Source organism: Manacus vitellinus, unplaced genomic scaffold (genome assembly GCF_001715985.3).
Source record: "Manacus vitellinus isolate BGI_N305 unplaced genomic scaffold, ASM171598v3 scaffold_23_pilon, whole genome shotgun sequence".
In the NCBI taxonomy this organism is placed as follows: Eukaryota; Metazoa; Chordata; class Aves; order Passeriformes; family Pipridae; genus Manacus; species Manacus vitellinus.
The window spans coordinates 6,861,230-6,876,966 of record NW_021939718.1 but is presented as its reverse complement, the minus strand read 5'-3'; the positions used below and the strand labels follow the sequence as shown (position 1 = coordinate 6,876,966).

General features: G+C 40.9%; 1 protein-coding gene across 1 annotated transcript in view; it reads right to left on the bottom strand.

Moving 5' to 3' along the window:
* Positions 1-15,737, bottom strand: part of PLPPR1 (phospholipid phosphatase related 1) — a 127,026-nt gene that overhangs the window by 14,658 nt on the left and 96,631 nt on the right. The window contains exon 4 of the mRNA XM_008923698.4: positions 5,381-5,513. Within this exon, the coding sequence (XP_008921946.1) occupies positions 5,381-5,513 (133 nt within the window). The remainder of the gene's footprint in view (positions 1-5,380; positions 5,514-15,737) is intronic.

Genomic DNA, 15,737 nt, shown 5'->3' with positions numbered 1-15,737 from the left:
TCTGAGTATCTGGCAGCTTCAATTTTGAATGCTTAATTTTTAATTTCTCTACTTACACATCCTCCTAAATGACTGTCCTCCATGAACCCATGATTTCTGGACTCTCACCCATATTCTACTCTTATGTTCTATCTCCTATCAAGCTCTTTGTGTGGTTGTTCATCTGTGTTGCCACCTCTAACCCTACTGCTTTTGCCAACAGAGGCACTTGCCCTGAAGAAGAATACAACTCTTCTCGCACATTCAGTACAACCCTGTCTCCTCCCTGCAATTCATGCTCAGGCTCTCTTCTTCCACCTTGAATTATCTAATATCAGTCACTACAGCTGCTAGTTGACTCCATGGAAACTCTTGCTATTAGAAGCATTTAAAATGCCACTGATTTGGAAAAAAAATCCTTCACTACCACCACAACAACTACAAAAAATCATCAGCAAAACCCCTTGGAACTTGTAGAAGAGCAGCTGAAATAACACAGGGAAAAGACAAGTAAGAAGCCAGTGGGTGGAAATGAGAACCAGGAGGTAGAAGGCCCTATGATAGAAAATCCACAAAACCCATAAGTAAAGTGATGAAAGAAACAATTCATTGAAGGGCTCATGAGACATCAGAAGCTGAGCTCTTCGTTAACCTATCATCATGTCTTCAAACAAAGATATTTATTTAGGCACTCCTCTCTCCCAGTGCCCAGTCAATTACCTGAATTTGTAATTCTCAACCTAATTATCTTAGAAAATATTCATATTACACATGCACACTCATACTCCCCTAATTCCTTTTCTATCCCTATGTTTTTTAAAGCAGATTAGAGTTTCAGTGGGAAGTGTCCCTGGAAGGACTCAGGGCTCTATAGGAATGCTGATTCTCAGCCCATCTCTGAACATTTTGCTCTGAGAATCCTGTGCATCCAATAAAACCATACATTTATAGTCCCATGATTAAGACTCTGCTAAACCACCACTCACCATTATATCTTAAAGAGTGTTGTTAAAGGAGACTTGTATCATTAATCCATTTTACAACTGCAGAGATGGGGGTTGCAGGGAAATTTATTGTCCTGTTTTCATGACACCAGGAACAGGCTCAACATCAACCTTCTGAGCTCTCATCACCCAGTCATGGGATTGGCTTTGATCTCCTAGTAAAGACCTCACAAAGCTCCAGGCTTCTACTGCCTCTTGGGTCTGCCTGCTTCACCTGTGAGTGTCCTGCCTGGACACTGTTCCCTCCAGATATAAAAAGGAAGACACATGGTCTGAGCACATCAGCAGAAATTCAGTTCTCAGTGCAAAAAACTTTGGAGCCTCAAGACTTCTCCTGAGAGATGTACAGGATATCTTCCTTCCTCGCTGCTTTCACAACTACCAGTTTTCATCTAGACAGCTGCCAACTCAGAGTCTGGCATAAAAGGGAACGCGAAGGGTTGATCTGCCCCCAGCACAGCGATACTGTTTCTTGTTGTAGATGTTCTTCAGTGATAAGAAAAGAGACCTCCAGGAGTTCGAGCTGTTGAGCAGTTTAGGTTAGGGGCAACAAACCCAAATACAGCTTGAGTCCTGCAGAAAAGCAGCCAGATAATAACAGAATATGCATGGTTTCACGGCGAACCTCAGATCCAAGCCAGACAGAAGGATAAGGTCAGGCAAGCTGGGTCCTGCAGCTGCTCAAGGAATCGACATCAGAGCTCTGTCAATTCAGAGCATCAGTTTATCTGTCCTCATACAATAAACTCAATGTATATATAAGTCTTGTAAACCTCTACTTGCTGAACTAAAGCCTTAATTTACTGAAATAAAGCCCTAATTTCATTATTTAGCTGCCCCCACTGTGAGATGTCACCATGCTTTAGATTAAGTTGTCAACAGAAGCTGATCTGCACCATTTGTTAATAGCAAATTATGCACACCCAAAGTAAAAGCCTCTGGTAACAAACTGATGAAGCACATTGCATTTCTACATATCTGAGCTACAGAGAGGCTACTTGCATGTTATCAGGGCTTTGCAGGTAGACTACTTAATCATGTGGATTACAAACCTAATATAACGAAATGCAACAATATGTACTATAGTCACCCTGCCACAGTGAGTCAGAGAGGTCTGAATCTGTGATCCTGGGGGTATGATAGCAGCTGTACATAAACAGAATAAAAACTTGACTGAAACCACTCACTAAATAATGCTAAAATATTTTGTAACTTTCATTTGTAATACAAACTATGAAGAAGAACATGGAAGCAAATGCAAGATGGCATGATGTTAACAAAGTACTGAATGGAAAAGTACAGGAAGATAGAATGAATAAAATTACAAAATGCTCAAGATGGAAGAGGTAGAAGAGGCAGAGGCCCAAGAAACAGGCACTCTAGTTTCTCAAAGGTTCCACGCATGAACAGCGAGTTTTGGCAGCAAAAACCGATGATAAAAGTGCCCCAAGGGGTGGGGAGAGGAGGGAGGAGAAATGATGTGACTAAAGAAAAGCAGTGCAGCACCAATATCTCAGAAAAAAATGCTCCAAAGCAATTGCACACCATTTGTTTGACCTGAAAATCTTTTAAAAAAATTGTCTGTGGAAGCAGCTGTAAAAGATAAAGACGAAGATGGAACAAATTGCAACATACATCAAAGTCTGATGTTTCCAAGCTAAGCTGGTTTTTTTTCAGTGATAAAGAAACATTTTCTAAATACAGGGAACACAGCAGGTTTCACCAATTTAGGCTGCAGTACAGGATTTGACAAACACCGCAGCAAGGTGAGAGGCAGCCCTTTCCCACAAAAGTATACATGCAGAATTCATGCCTGGGCCAGGAAGCAAGATGAAACTGTGCTTCTGCTTCACATGGACAAAGAACCAGACAGGGATTTAATACAAAGCTTAACATTCAAGGTCCCCACTAAACTCACGAGAGGAGGCAGTTCGAAATGGACATCTGCAGAGGCCTTGAGGAAAACAAGGAGAGAAGGAACAGAGAGCATAGTAAGCAAGACAGGGATAAAAACACAAAAAAGAAACATGGGGCTTTGATAACATTCCAGAAGAGTTGCAGGGTTTTTGTTTTGCTCCACTAGCAAAGTGTAAAAAAGTGCTTAATTCTGTACACGAAGAAAAGGCAAGAGGAGAAAAGCTCAAGTCTAGCAACCAAATCCAAAAGATCCCATGGAGATAGTATGACAAGGGTCCTTGTCTTTCACAGGACCAAAAGACAGTTTGGAGTTTCCCTTCTTCTTTCTCTTTCCTTATAAAATCTAAATGAATGTTCAGTGAAGTATCTACAACTTCCTGCTTGTTTTGTGGAAAGCACATTTAGCCTACTATTCTTGAAACCCCATCTCTTCCCAGCAACTCCAGTTACCAAGTTATAGAGGGAGAAAAAGCCTCTTTGCCTTTCTAAAATTTGGGAACAGCAACTTTCAAAAGTTGTCCATGATGTGCCTTGTAGGGTCAGACAGTACTGTTCATTTTTTCTGACACATAACCACCTAGACAAATTGAAGGATTTTTCTCATCCTTTTCAGTAATATCAACTGTAATGACTTCTAAGGCAATATTCCAAACAGTTAAATTGCTACTTTTTGCAGGTGCTCAGCAAGACTTGCTCAAACATCTGGGCAAAAGAAATCACCAGATATGGATGAATTTCAATGAATTAGTACCAAAACTAAACTGGCAGCAAAATTCTTTGCAACAAGCCACCCTGCTTGCTAAGGTATCTTGGAAGACAGCCTACTTAATCAGCTCTGTAACTTTTGGCCCTCAAGTTTAGCAAGAGAAGACACACACTGAGAAATCCATGTATAAGCATGGATTATAAGCATATATAAGCACCTCTGTAGAGCCAAGCACCCGGGAAGCCTCTTTTTGGAGTAAACAGCTGTAAGGAGCTAACTTCCCTGGATCATCCAGCACAGGGTACAGCTGCTCACTCCATGCCATGTTTTCAAAATGCAGGTGAAATGCAAAATGAAAAGCATGCAGTTATTTTAGCTCCTTTCATAAATTATTTCATCCACTTTTCAACAAATTCTACTTCTCTCATTTCACTGCAGAGGCAGGGAGAAGGTTTCAGAAGAAAACAAGCAAAAATTCAGTGTAATTTAAGACAAGACAAAGACTAAGCCATTTCTAATAATATTAACTTAATTTTCTCAGGAAAACAAACATAGCTGCAAGGCCAAGATTGATTTTTCTAGCATGGTTCATATCCTACAACTCTCAGAATCCACTGTGCCATTGCTACTCCTTTTCTCTTCCACTGGAAGAGAAACAATAGCATGAATGTTTAAGAATAAGGAAACATATCGAACAAGTGCTTAGCCTCCATGATCTAAATATTTTTAGGGCTGAACCCACAGGCAAGAGTGTTTGATTGGAGCTTTACAACATGCCAAATGTGTTGGAACAGTAAAACAGCCCTGAGTAGCCCAGTGGACTCTGGTACCCTGCTTCTCTCTTAACAGCAGTTCACTGTCCGTCAATACATCCTAGAGGTTATGTGAAGTCCAAGGCTATTTTACTTTAAACTGCATTCCTGTGTCTTTTGTTTCCATCACCAACACACAATCCAGGCCTGACTAACAAACCATAGGTGGTTTGCTTCCACCCTAATGTTGGCAGAAGGGACATTTCCCTCCCTACCTTCCATGTATAAAGCAGGAGGCACAAAGGTAGGAGAGGGAGAAGAAAAACCATTGTTCTTCCTCCTTTGCAGCATATATTTGCTGATGATGAAAACCCTAATGCAGGGTAAGACTGTCAGTTCCATGCATGAACTTGAGACTGCTGATCAACAGTATGAAGAAGGTAAAGCGGTTTTCAAGCACCATATAAAGCAACCTTCAAATGGTTTAGTGACAGAACTTCATTTCTCAGCAATTAACTCCATGAAAGCTCTAAAAAGAAGCAAATACAATGAAAATAATAACATTGTTTTGAAGTGAGCTCTGAGCATTTTTGCCCTGCTCAGCTGAACATTATGTGGTAGGGCTATGGATGTTAAAATTAGAGCTGAAAAGAAAAATGCCAAATAGATGAGCTGGTGAAGGCCAATTTGTAAGTAAAATGGGTAGCTTACACAGACTAGCAATGATGGGATTATTTATATAAGGATTTGATTGATATAACCTTTCTTCAAGGGTCTAGAAAAAGCATTAAGCTCAGCAGAATACGATATGAACCAGCTCCAGACAGCGTGATATGGCAAATTTTGAACATTACCTTGGAAATCCTGAGGGGACTATCCCTCTAAGGTGGAAGATGCCTGCAAAGATTTCACAGCTTAATTAATTTTGTGAGGTACTTAATATGTATTTATGTATTTATCAGTGTGTTTCGTTCTGTTTTGGTGCAAGCAGGGACTAAACTTGCAGTGATCAGGACTCTTACCTATAAAACGTATTATTCTTCGAAGCAGTGGGTTCAGGTAACAGCATTCTCCAGTCAAAATAGTTTTCTCTTGAATAATTAGAGTTTCTCGGGTTGACTTTATGAAATACATGGATATCTCACCAATAAAAATCTGCCAGGAAAGAGAGAGAAACAGAAGGTTAAAAATGACATGAGCAAAACATTAAAACACAGGTGATTAGTCCCAGCTCACAGAAAGTGCTATACAGCAATGTGGCTTTGGGACATTGCACTTCCACAGTGAGGCCACACTTACTCAAGGTGAACTGACATAGACCCAGCTCCTAAACAAGAAAAGGGTCATTCTTGTGCTCACAGAGACCCAGAGAAGCTGATTTTAGCCATGGGACCCCCACACACACACCCCTCCCCAGGCCACACTATACTCTGGACACTGAGAAATGCTCATTAGGCCTCAGCCTTGACAAACAGCACTTGGACTAAGCCCGTCTGGAGCTTATTGGAAACTCCGTCTGCTCCCAAGAACTAGTGCTATCTAATGAGCACCTGTTTTCTAATGAACAGCCTTGGAAACTTGCTTTTCTTGCCTGAATAACAACCCAAGTGGAATAATATTTTTGTTGTTGAACCTTAAAGAAAGATGTCAACTCATTACAGCCAGAAAGGAAAATTATTATGATTAAAGCCAACTCTCTTGTGACCCTATAAACAACAAAGTGGGGGCTAAAGTGGTATGTCTCAAACACTGATAGCTGGATGGCTGTGGAGCCAAAACAGGGACTCCCGATAATAACAGACAAGAATTGTTGGTAATAAGCAAGGACTGTTGGTATTAACACGCTGTGAGAAAGAATAAGATTTGACTAGATGTCCTGTTTTGTTTATCAAAAATTAAGTCTCCAGGGAACCATTTATCATTATGTTAGCCATGCTTATGTATTACATATCTCTGTATGATCAGAATATTCATGCTTTCTTTAAAAATAATAGCTGCTTCCCATAGGAGTAGTATTACTATTTCTTTGAGCACTCACAATTAATTTACTTTTGCACTGAGGTCTATCTGCCCTCACTAAAGCCAGATTGAATTTAATCACAGGCTTTAGAGGCAACAATGGTCCACACACAGAAGGAACTTCTGAAAACATCACCTACCATGCTCTGCCAGCAGGCTTTATAAAGGGGAAACTGGGAGCTTTTTAGAAAGCGAGAGTTTGTAATGAAAGTCTTTAAAAGAAAAGCCTGAAGTAGAAGAAATGAGCTTTTAAAGGGGAACACTCAAAATAATTAATTTAAGACATTATTATGGGACACACACAGGAGGAATCCATAGTGCTAGGGAACAGCCAGAGAACAACAAAACAACACACATACATCAGCACGCACACACACACACCCCCCCGACACAGATACCCAGAGTTAGTATAAACATCAAGGAAGTCACTTTAGTTCACTTTGACTGCTGGAATGGTACATTGTTTCAAGGGCAACAATTTATCCTTATTAAGCCAAATGAGCATCCTTATTGATTACTGACATTCAAGGCAAGTATGCTTAACCTCTTTATAATTCTGACTGCTGATGAGGAGAGATGTGGAGCTCTAAAATGCATGTCGATAATGGCATCTGGGGGGGCAGTGCTTGGGAGCTGCACTGAAATATTGCCTTTATCCTGTTTCACTCCATCTGCTCTTAACAGAATTGGCAAGCAGTTCAATAAGCTCAGCTCACTAACAACAAGGCTGGGAATTAAGAAAAAGACCATCTGCACTAAAGCAGTTTAAAAGTGACACTCTGTTTCGAAACGTTTGTTATTTGAAGTACAATAATGTTCAGAAGTTTGAGTTAATGCTTTGGATCTCTGTCCGCCTGGGGCTGTACATACGCATTGAGAGACAACTCACAACCTGAGGAATTTCTGCTCTATGAAGGCAGGGGTCACTAGACTTTAAAATTAAACCCTGAACTTTTTAAGTAAGAGAGGCTTAGGTATAAAATGTACTAATAGTCCTCCTGTAACAATACATCCATTTTTTAAAATTCTTTTGCATCAGAAGTTAAAGCATTATTCACCTGCTTCAATATCCATCTTTGTTTCTATAAATCTAGCTGTCTGGCATACTCCTAGCAACTCCCATGTGGATAGATTAGTTCCACTTACATTTAGGAATAAATTTTAACAGGCTATAAATCTGTTCAATTCCATTCCACTGATTTAAGCAGAGTTATTCCACATTTCCTATAGCATATATCAAAATGTGATTTTTTTAAGTGAATACTGCCTTTGGTTTAGTACAGAGTTTAGGTGTATGGCAATAAAGTTATATTTGTGGGGTGAAGTAAGGTGATTCAACATAACCAGACTTTTCTTGTGGTGCCGTCTCTGGCACTAAATTTAGTTGCTGGGATTTGCAGATTTGGTTTCCTTGTACATTTAATGTGGGCTCTAGAAAGTGAGCTTTGCTGTGGGTGATTGGACACCTGACTCTGATAGCTAATCTAGCTGTGTGCAGTTGAACAGGGTTGGAACAACTCCTCAAAGAACTCGTATTTTTTTTTCTCCAGGCATTTCTGAAGTCAAGTAACTCCACTGATTCTAATGATTTAAACCCTGATGATTCTGTATGAGCAGAGTCCGTGTCCAGCCAAGTAATCCAGCTGGCCTCTGAGAAACAATCACCAGCACTATTAAGTACCTTAGCTTCTGCCAAAACAGAATCAGCGCTTCAGGAGTGGTTACAACTCAGTTCCAAATCTGAAATCTAAATATAGGTAGACAGATATGGGTGGAAAAAGAAAACGGCAAGCAAACTGCTTTTATTTCCGTTTGGGAAAACAATGCAAGGTTAATGAGCTTCTGCAGCATACTGGCTTAATTAGACAGTAGAAATGACAGGAAAATTGCACTGGTAGTTGGGGATTGAAAGCACAGGTGATCTGCAGTCTGGCATGATGTAGGTAATAGGGAAGCAAAGGTAGTGCCCCTGGGTGTGTTTCTGTTCTTTGTTTCTTGAATGCACTGAGGATACATTGCTTGGACACTCTTGCTCACATACCCTTTTGCATTACTAGCAGGTAAAAACACTACAATGATGCCCTAAAGAACCCAGTATGAATTAGAATTATCTACCCAGCACTCATTTTTCCTCTGCTGATTTCATTGAGAAAACTTCTTCAATTTTCCCTGCCTTACTCCCATCACTGACAGTGTCACAAATACTTGCTCCTCAACATTCAGTTCTCAAAGATCTCTGCTGCGTACACTCTACTTATTTCCTTTCTTCTCCTGAGCCAGCAGATGATAACATGATCTGTCTCATTTTCCTCTTCAAAAGCCGTTTTTCCATGATAGTTCTTCAGCTTGTGAACTGACATTTTCAGAGAGTAAAATGTCTCATCTTCCCCTATCAAGTTCTCAGCACAACTTTAGCGCCTGATACTCCCCGCACTCCTGTACAGATTAGCAACAGTTTGTTAATTTAATTATCAATTTAATCAGCAACAACAGAACTATTGCTTTTAAAGGGACAGGGAACATTTTCTTTTCCTATAGCACTTCCTGGTAACCTCACAAATGATCATTTGCACAACAGCATTCTAAAAAAAATTGAGGCAAACATCAAGAAGAACTGTTTCTCTGAGGGTAAACTAAGATAAATTATCCAAGAATGTGTCCGAGTTACAACTAAGAGGAGGCTGCAGATGAGTGGCGTCCTGGAGCAGCCCTCCTGCAGGAACTGTGCAGTGGGGTAAGGGTTGGGGGCAAACTTGAAGAGTTATATTCAACTTAATGAGTAATAACTGATTGTGCTGACAGCCAAGGATGGGTCCAGCTTTAACCCTTTTGCTCTTTTTACTAGTTTTTCTTATTCAAGACATTGGCATTGTAACTCAATTCTACTACTCTAGCAAAGCTGAGGACTGCATCACTGCTTCACTCCCCTGCCATGCTTTGGCATACTTTTCCTCCAGGAGCCAACACTGGGGTTGTGTGAAAGTTGCCACAGTTTTCATTTCAGCTGCAATTCCACACGGAGAAAGGAGGAGGCGCATGGAAGAGATGCGGGAGGCATCGTTGTGCCCATAGCTGGGGACTGCCTGAAGTCTGCCTTTCTCCCTATGAAAGTTACATCCTTCTGCTGCTTTCCATGAAAAAGTACAGCTGATGTAATTTCTCATCACAGCAAGACAATGGAGTTCCCACATTAGGGAGAATTATGTGAAGTGCAGACGTGATCTCTCTTTTCTATGCATTTAGTTAACATTATTCTGATTTTTGCAAGTTTTTAAATCCTTCAGCTTGTCTACTCTAACAGCATCCTTGTGACACTGTCAGTCATTCTTAATACCACTTTCTACATGGAAACCCCATGCAGGGACATGCTGTAACACACAAAAATCTCTGCAGCAAACAAAACTGAACTTAGGTCTTGGGACATCATCACTCTCCATTCTGGGCAGGTCTCAGTAACCTGTGTGACATTTCCTGAATCCTCTACAAGGATGTGTGTGGCTGCATTTTTAATGTCACAAATAGAATGAATGAAATTAATCACTCTGCAGCATTCAAATAGCAGCCAAGGGGAGGAGCAGATCTGAGGAAGGCACTGGCTGTGAGAAAAGCTACATACTGAGTGCTCAAAAACAGAGAATAGCAGCAGATGAGGGTTGTGGGGCTCTCGACCCAATCAGCCAGTTTCAGAATGATTCCACACACTCTCCCTGGGAAAAGCAGGCCTCTTTACCGAAAGGTGACCTTTGCAAAGTGCTCCAGTGGGTGTTTCATCAAGCACTAGCCTGTAGTGGGCCAAAAGCAGTTCTGCCCTTTTGCATCACAGTGTCTCCAAGGTCTGCATCAGCACAGCTGCAGTCGGGAGAGAGATGCTCTTCTGGCTCTACATGGGAGCTCATGTCTCCATTGATCTGTCATTAGTTAAATGGCTAAATATTTTCACAAGCCACATAGAAGGCACAGAATCACAAAGGGGTTTAGCTGGTCCCTCAGTCCAACCCTTCTCAAAGCAGGGCCAGCACAACTCCAGCCTGCAGTGGTCACCGTTACAAATGCCTTCAAGGATGGAGAACCCACACCTTCTGCTTCAGCGTCTGCCTACCCTCATTGGGTAGGCAAAAATTTTCCTAATTTTTAATCAGTTTTTGGGTTTTGCAGCTGGTGTCCACTGCAGGGTTGCCTCTTGTGATCTGAACAGTCTGTCTCCCTCTTCTTCACAGTCCCCACTAAGAACATGACTCACACTAAATTTCACTTACTGCTGTGAATTCCTTAATTCCTCAAATCTCCTTCACATTTAGCCTTAGGCCCTGAGGAATACTGGTCTGCCATCCTACCTGCTATCTACAGGACCCAGTACTGACACTGTGAAGATGAAATTCCATGGACAAATCAAGGTGGCGAACACTTAGCAACATTTGCATTGAGAAGAGGTACTTCAGAAAGCAATGGGTGGCTGCGAACTGCCTCAACAGCCTCTCCAGGACACAGTATTCCTGCTGTGATCCACAGACATTGCCCTGACCAAGCCTGCCTCGGTGAGCACAGGTTTTCCTGATAGCATCACTATTGATAGAGGGATAGTTAAGAGCTTCCTCAGACACTCTCTTGTCTTTGCCATCACCCTCTCAACAGGTCTTCTCTAGCCCCCAGGAATCAATGCTGTATTTTACAGAACTATACAAGGAAATGAAGCAGTATCTTCAGGTGAATGTTGCAATGCCAGCTCACCCTTCATCTTCTAAGGAGACAACTGGTTCAATCTGCATTCAATTACTTATCTCATTCTGGTTTTGAGTGGGTAGTTGTTGTTGAATGAAAACAATAACAAAGTACAGTTACAAGTTATTTTGCAGAACAAGGAAATTGGTTTTTTTTGGTTTTTTTGTTTGTTTTGGTTTTTTTGTTTTTTTGTTTTTGTTTTTTAATTTCATGTCAAAAGGGTTGAAATCCACAATTTATATTCTAGCCTGCTCAAAACCCAAACCTGTCTTCTTATTCTCAAAAAAATTAATTTACTGTGGTAAAATTGTCTACAAGAATTACACTGAAGTTCTAATGAAGAGATTTCCCACAGCTCTACACTGTTCTTCACAAACTGGTGTGTGGCCAGGACAACTACAAGCTGCCAGAGACACTGTCATTAGAAATGCCTGAAAGTGTTACACCAAACTAATAAATATACCAACAAGGTGTATTTATTATTTCTCCAGAATGGTGTGCAAATGCCAGGATATGAACGCAGGGTATTGGGCACACCTTCGCATTACTCTTTTGTAGCCCAGCTTGTCATTCACCACCTCATGACCTGAGCCCTGGCAAGCCTCAAAAAGAGGGAGCCAAGTCACCACTGGCAGAGGACACAGCCTGCTGTGCCAGCACAGGGGTGAAGTGTGGTGGGCAGCAGGTTATGTGTAGCACAGCAGGCTGTGCCTTCTGAAAGCACCACCACCAGCAGAACCTAAGATTCCTGCCTGAAAGAGCTTGGAAGAAGCTGCTGTAACAGTGCTCTGAGCTGTGTCAGACACTCTTGGTTTTCCTGGCATCTGCTGCAGAGCAGCCACAGGGGAATCAGCCAAGACAGGCAGCAATTCCCTGGCTTTCCTTACAGAAATAAATCACTGTAGTAACATGGCTATAGTAAACCAAAGCCAAGGAATCAAGACAGAATAGGAAAACCACCTAGAAGAATGATATTTTCAAAGCTTTAAAAGTATGTGCAGATCGTAGAAAGGGAAGTTTGAACAATTTCCTCCTGCTTCAGATCACCACTGTAATTCAGCTTCTAATTAATAATCAGACTGGTTCAGTTTGACTGATGCCAGCACTATCTGAAACCAAATAATCCTTTGCACAAATTAATAGCACTGGTCAGTTAATGATTACATGTAGGCTGCCGCTTCCAACCAAAGGAAAGAAACTGAAGATTGCATGAAAACAGAAGTGGCACTTACTATTCCACTTTCAGGGAACAAAGAACAGTGCCCTGGCAGCTTCCTGCTGCTGTTCAGTGTTCATTTCAGTGAGATGGTTCTGTTTCCAAGCTTCTCTGCTTCTCTTGGGTGGGCAGACAAATCACACTGGACAGAACACAGTAGGCACAGTGCTGAACTCTGTAAGGATTGTTTAGTACCAACTGGGGAATTGGCTGCTTTACAGCAACCTCTTAGCAGGGAAAACTAGTCTTGAGGGACACTAATGAATGTGGTAGAGCCATCCCAGATTATTTTTAGGGCAGTGTTTCAAAAACAATGAATAAAACTGCACAAAACCAGGCCAGTCTCATTTACTTTGCCACTAGAAGTGCAAGGAAATGCACATATTGTGGTACCAACCTACAGCAGCACTTCTGAAAAGTGCTGTCAGAAATAAAACACATGCAATCGTTTTCCTCATGCACACTGTCACAGCCAAATGACAGAGACACAGAGATATTCCATTAAGTTTACAAAGATGTTCCCTTTTGGCTTGTAAGCATTATTACAACTCCTAGCTATGCTGAAAATCATGGCTTGAGTCCTCCCTAGAGCTGTGCACACAGGACTGCACTTAAACACTGCTTGTGCCTCAGATGAGGGAGCTTGTACAGACTACTAGGATATCTCTCCAGTTTTAGCTGGTACCATGAGCTAGTACCTCCTTGCTGCTGGTTCCACTCATTTCAGTAAACTGTTGGAATTATGAGATGTCAGGACAGTGGTAACGTGAAGGTAACTCAGAGAGATCAGGTTTGCTACTGCAAATCCTTCCAGCCAAACCAACTGGCTTGCCATCAGAAAATGAAGCAAAAAGTGTTGTGCAGAGGAGAAACAAGTAATTTTAAGGAGGAACTGGCATTGCCTTTGACTTAAATCATGTCCTCATGGTGGAGCTGCAGAATGTAGGGAGTGAAGCTACAACTTAATCCACAGTAAATGTACACAAGGCTCCCTCCCATGAAGCGCAGCTGTGTGGGTTCTTTTGTTTGTGTGGAGTTTTTTTGGAAGTTTTTTCTGAGAGAGTGTAATTCTCACAGTGTAAGTAGAAATGGCTGCATTTGCTCCTTTCACTGAAGTCCCTGGGAGACTAAACTGGACCAAACATCTCTCCCCAGATTGTGGGCAGCCTAAATGACAGGCAGCACCCATCTGGGTATAGAAGGACAGCTGACGATACTCACACTCTGAATGGACTAACCAGCAGGGTAATAAAAGAACAGAGTTTAGGGAGAATCTGAGCTCACCTTCTGTCTCATTTATAAGCTTTTTATTAATGATCATTGCCAAAACTCAGTCTGCAGAGTCAGCTACAAGCTGAAGCAGAGGTCTGAAATCATCCTGCAAGGAGAGCAATGTCTCTCAGAAGAAGATGGGAATGAGGAATAAAGTGAAGTTACTTCTATTAAAACATTGTCATAAGCACCAGTCAGGAGGACAGAAAAATATCCCTCTGACATGCTCTGGTTGAAGATTAGCCCCAAAGTAATAAGACATTAAATAATTACACTATGTATTAATAATACAATTATAGAAATAATGCAAAAAATTGATTGAATAATGTATTAATACATATTACATTAAAAATGGAAATAAAAAATGTTTTCCCAGGAAAGTTTGATCTGCTGTCTCCTTGAGGTTGTACGCAGAGATCACCACGAAGCACAGTGCCGAGAGCCGTGTGCTGACCCTGACCATGTCCTCTCTAGCTGAAGCAGTACCAGTGCAACAGCACAGCACAACCCAAGAAGCAGAGCTTACCAGCCTATACCCAGCATTGGATCCAACCATCCAGGGTGATAACTACACTTATGGACCCAGGATAGCGTTTCTGGACAGTGCATTTTATGAGACAGTTCACACAGTCCATCTCCACACAGCACTAAGCTGAAAGTCTCTTCAGCACCCAAAAAGTTTATTTGATGTTCACTACATTTTTTGTGTTTAATATGGGCTATGGAAACTACAAAAACAGTACTCTTGATAGAATCATAGAACTGTTTAGGTTGGAAAAGGTCTTCAAGACCATCAAGTCCAACTGTTAACCTAGTACTGCCAAGTCAAGACTCCAACTCAGCTTTTCATAAAGAAGAGTAATTAGGAAAAACTTCTTGAGTCACTAAAAAGAAATAAAATGCTGATCCAGCAGAGCAAAACCGTAAGGGCTGGCATGAAACTTGGCCAGAGAAAGGATTTAAACAGAAGATCCAAATAAAGAACAACACTCATTACCCAATGCCAGTTAATCAAGGGACAAACTAATATCATTGTTACAGAATGAAGGTGTGATAGTGACACACCATCTACCCTTACAGAAAATGCCTGTGAAAGCTAAGTCCCTAAACAATGGCACTATGTTTATGGGGGAGTTGGAGAAATGTGGTATTTATTTTTTTCATTTGCAAATCATTTATCACTGCAGCCCAAAGTAAAATCAAAGTAAAAAATGAGGATTTTCATAAACTCTTGATGTAATCCATTTCAAAACTCCTACTTGCTTTCAGAAAGTGTCCTGTACCAAAAACTATAGGCTCTTCTGTAGATCCCTTTCACGCTTCTTACCACAGTATGTGAAAAGAATACAGTTTCATGCACTAAAATTACTACAGAACAAAACTTAAAATGGACTGTGGTGAAGCACTCACCATTCACAAGCAAATATGCCATGTACAGCTTCAATCAACTTTTGAAGGGGATGAAAAGCAAAATAATATCAGGAAGAAATACTAAAAGGAAAGAAATAAAAGGAAAGAAATAAAACAAAGTCCATAAAGATAGAGTCTGATAGGAATTTATGAGTGTCGTTACAAATGCAGCAAAAAAAATTGGTGAAATTTGCAACCTGCACAGAAAATGGAAGAGGGCCAAAGTTCTGCTAACCACTTGACTGCAATAATCTGTTTGGAATTGTATGTACTCAGCTAATTGAGTATTTTCATCTGCACAGAACGGCTACGTTGCAGTTTAATGGTTGGGTAGTAAAGAAAACCAGGTAAAAAAAACAGTTTAGTGGATGTGACTGCTAAAAATAGAGAGATTATAAATAAAAAGGAAATAGCATTAATGTATTTAGCATCTTTCTGCTCATCCAAGCCTTTTAAAGCCCTTCAACAGTCCTTTTAATATAGCAGGAAATAATCCTGGATATACTGTATGTCTGACCCGGGTTTTACTTCAGCTTTATGTTTTCTTATTTCCAGTAATACGTAAACTTTGCATTAGAGCCTCTCTGGAGCCCTGGCAATTCACAACTAAGCACTGAAGTGAGCAAGCTATTGTACAAGGCTTAACAAGCTCTACCCCTCACTCTTGCATTGTGATTAGCTCAGAATAATTACTTCTGGAGATAACTGATAAAGATCATATTAGGCTGAGGCAAAACAGAGAT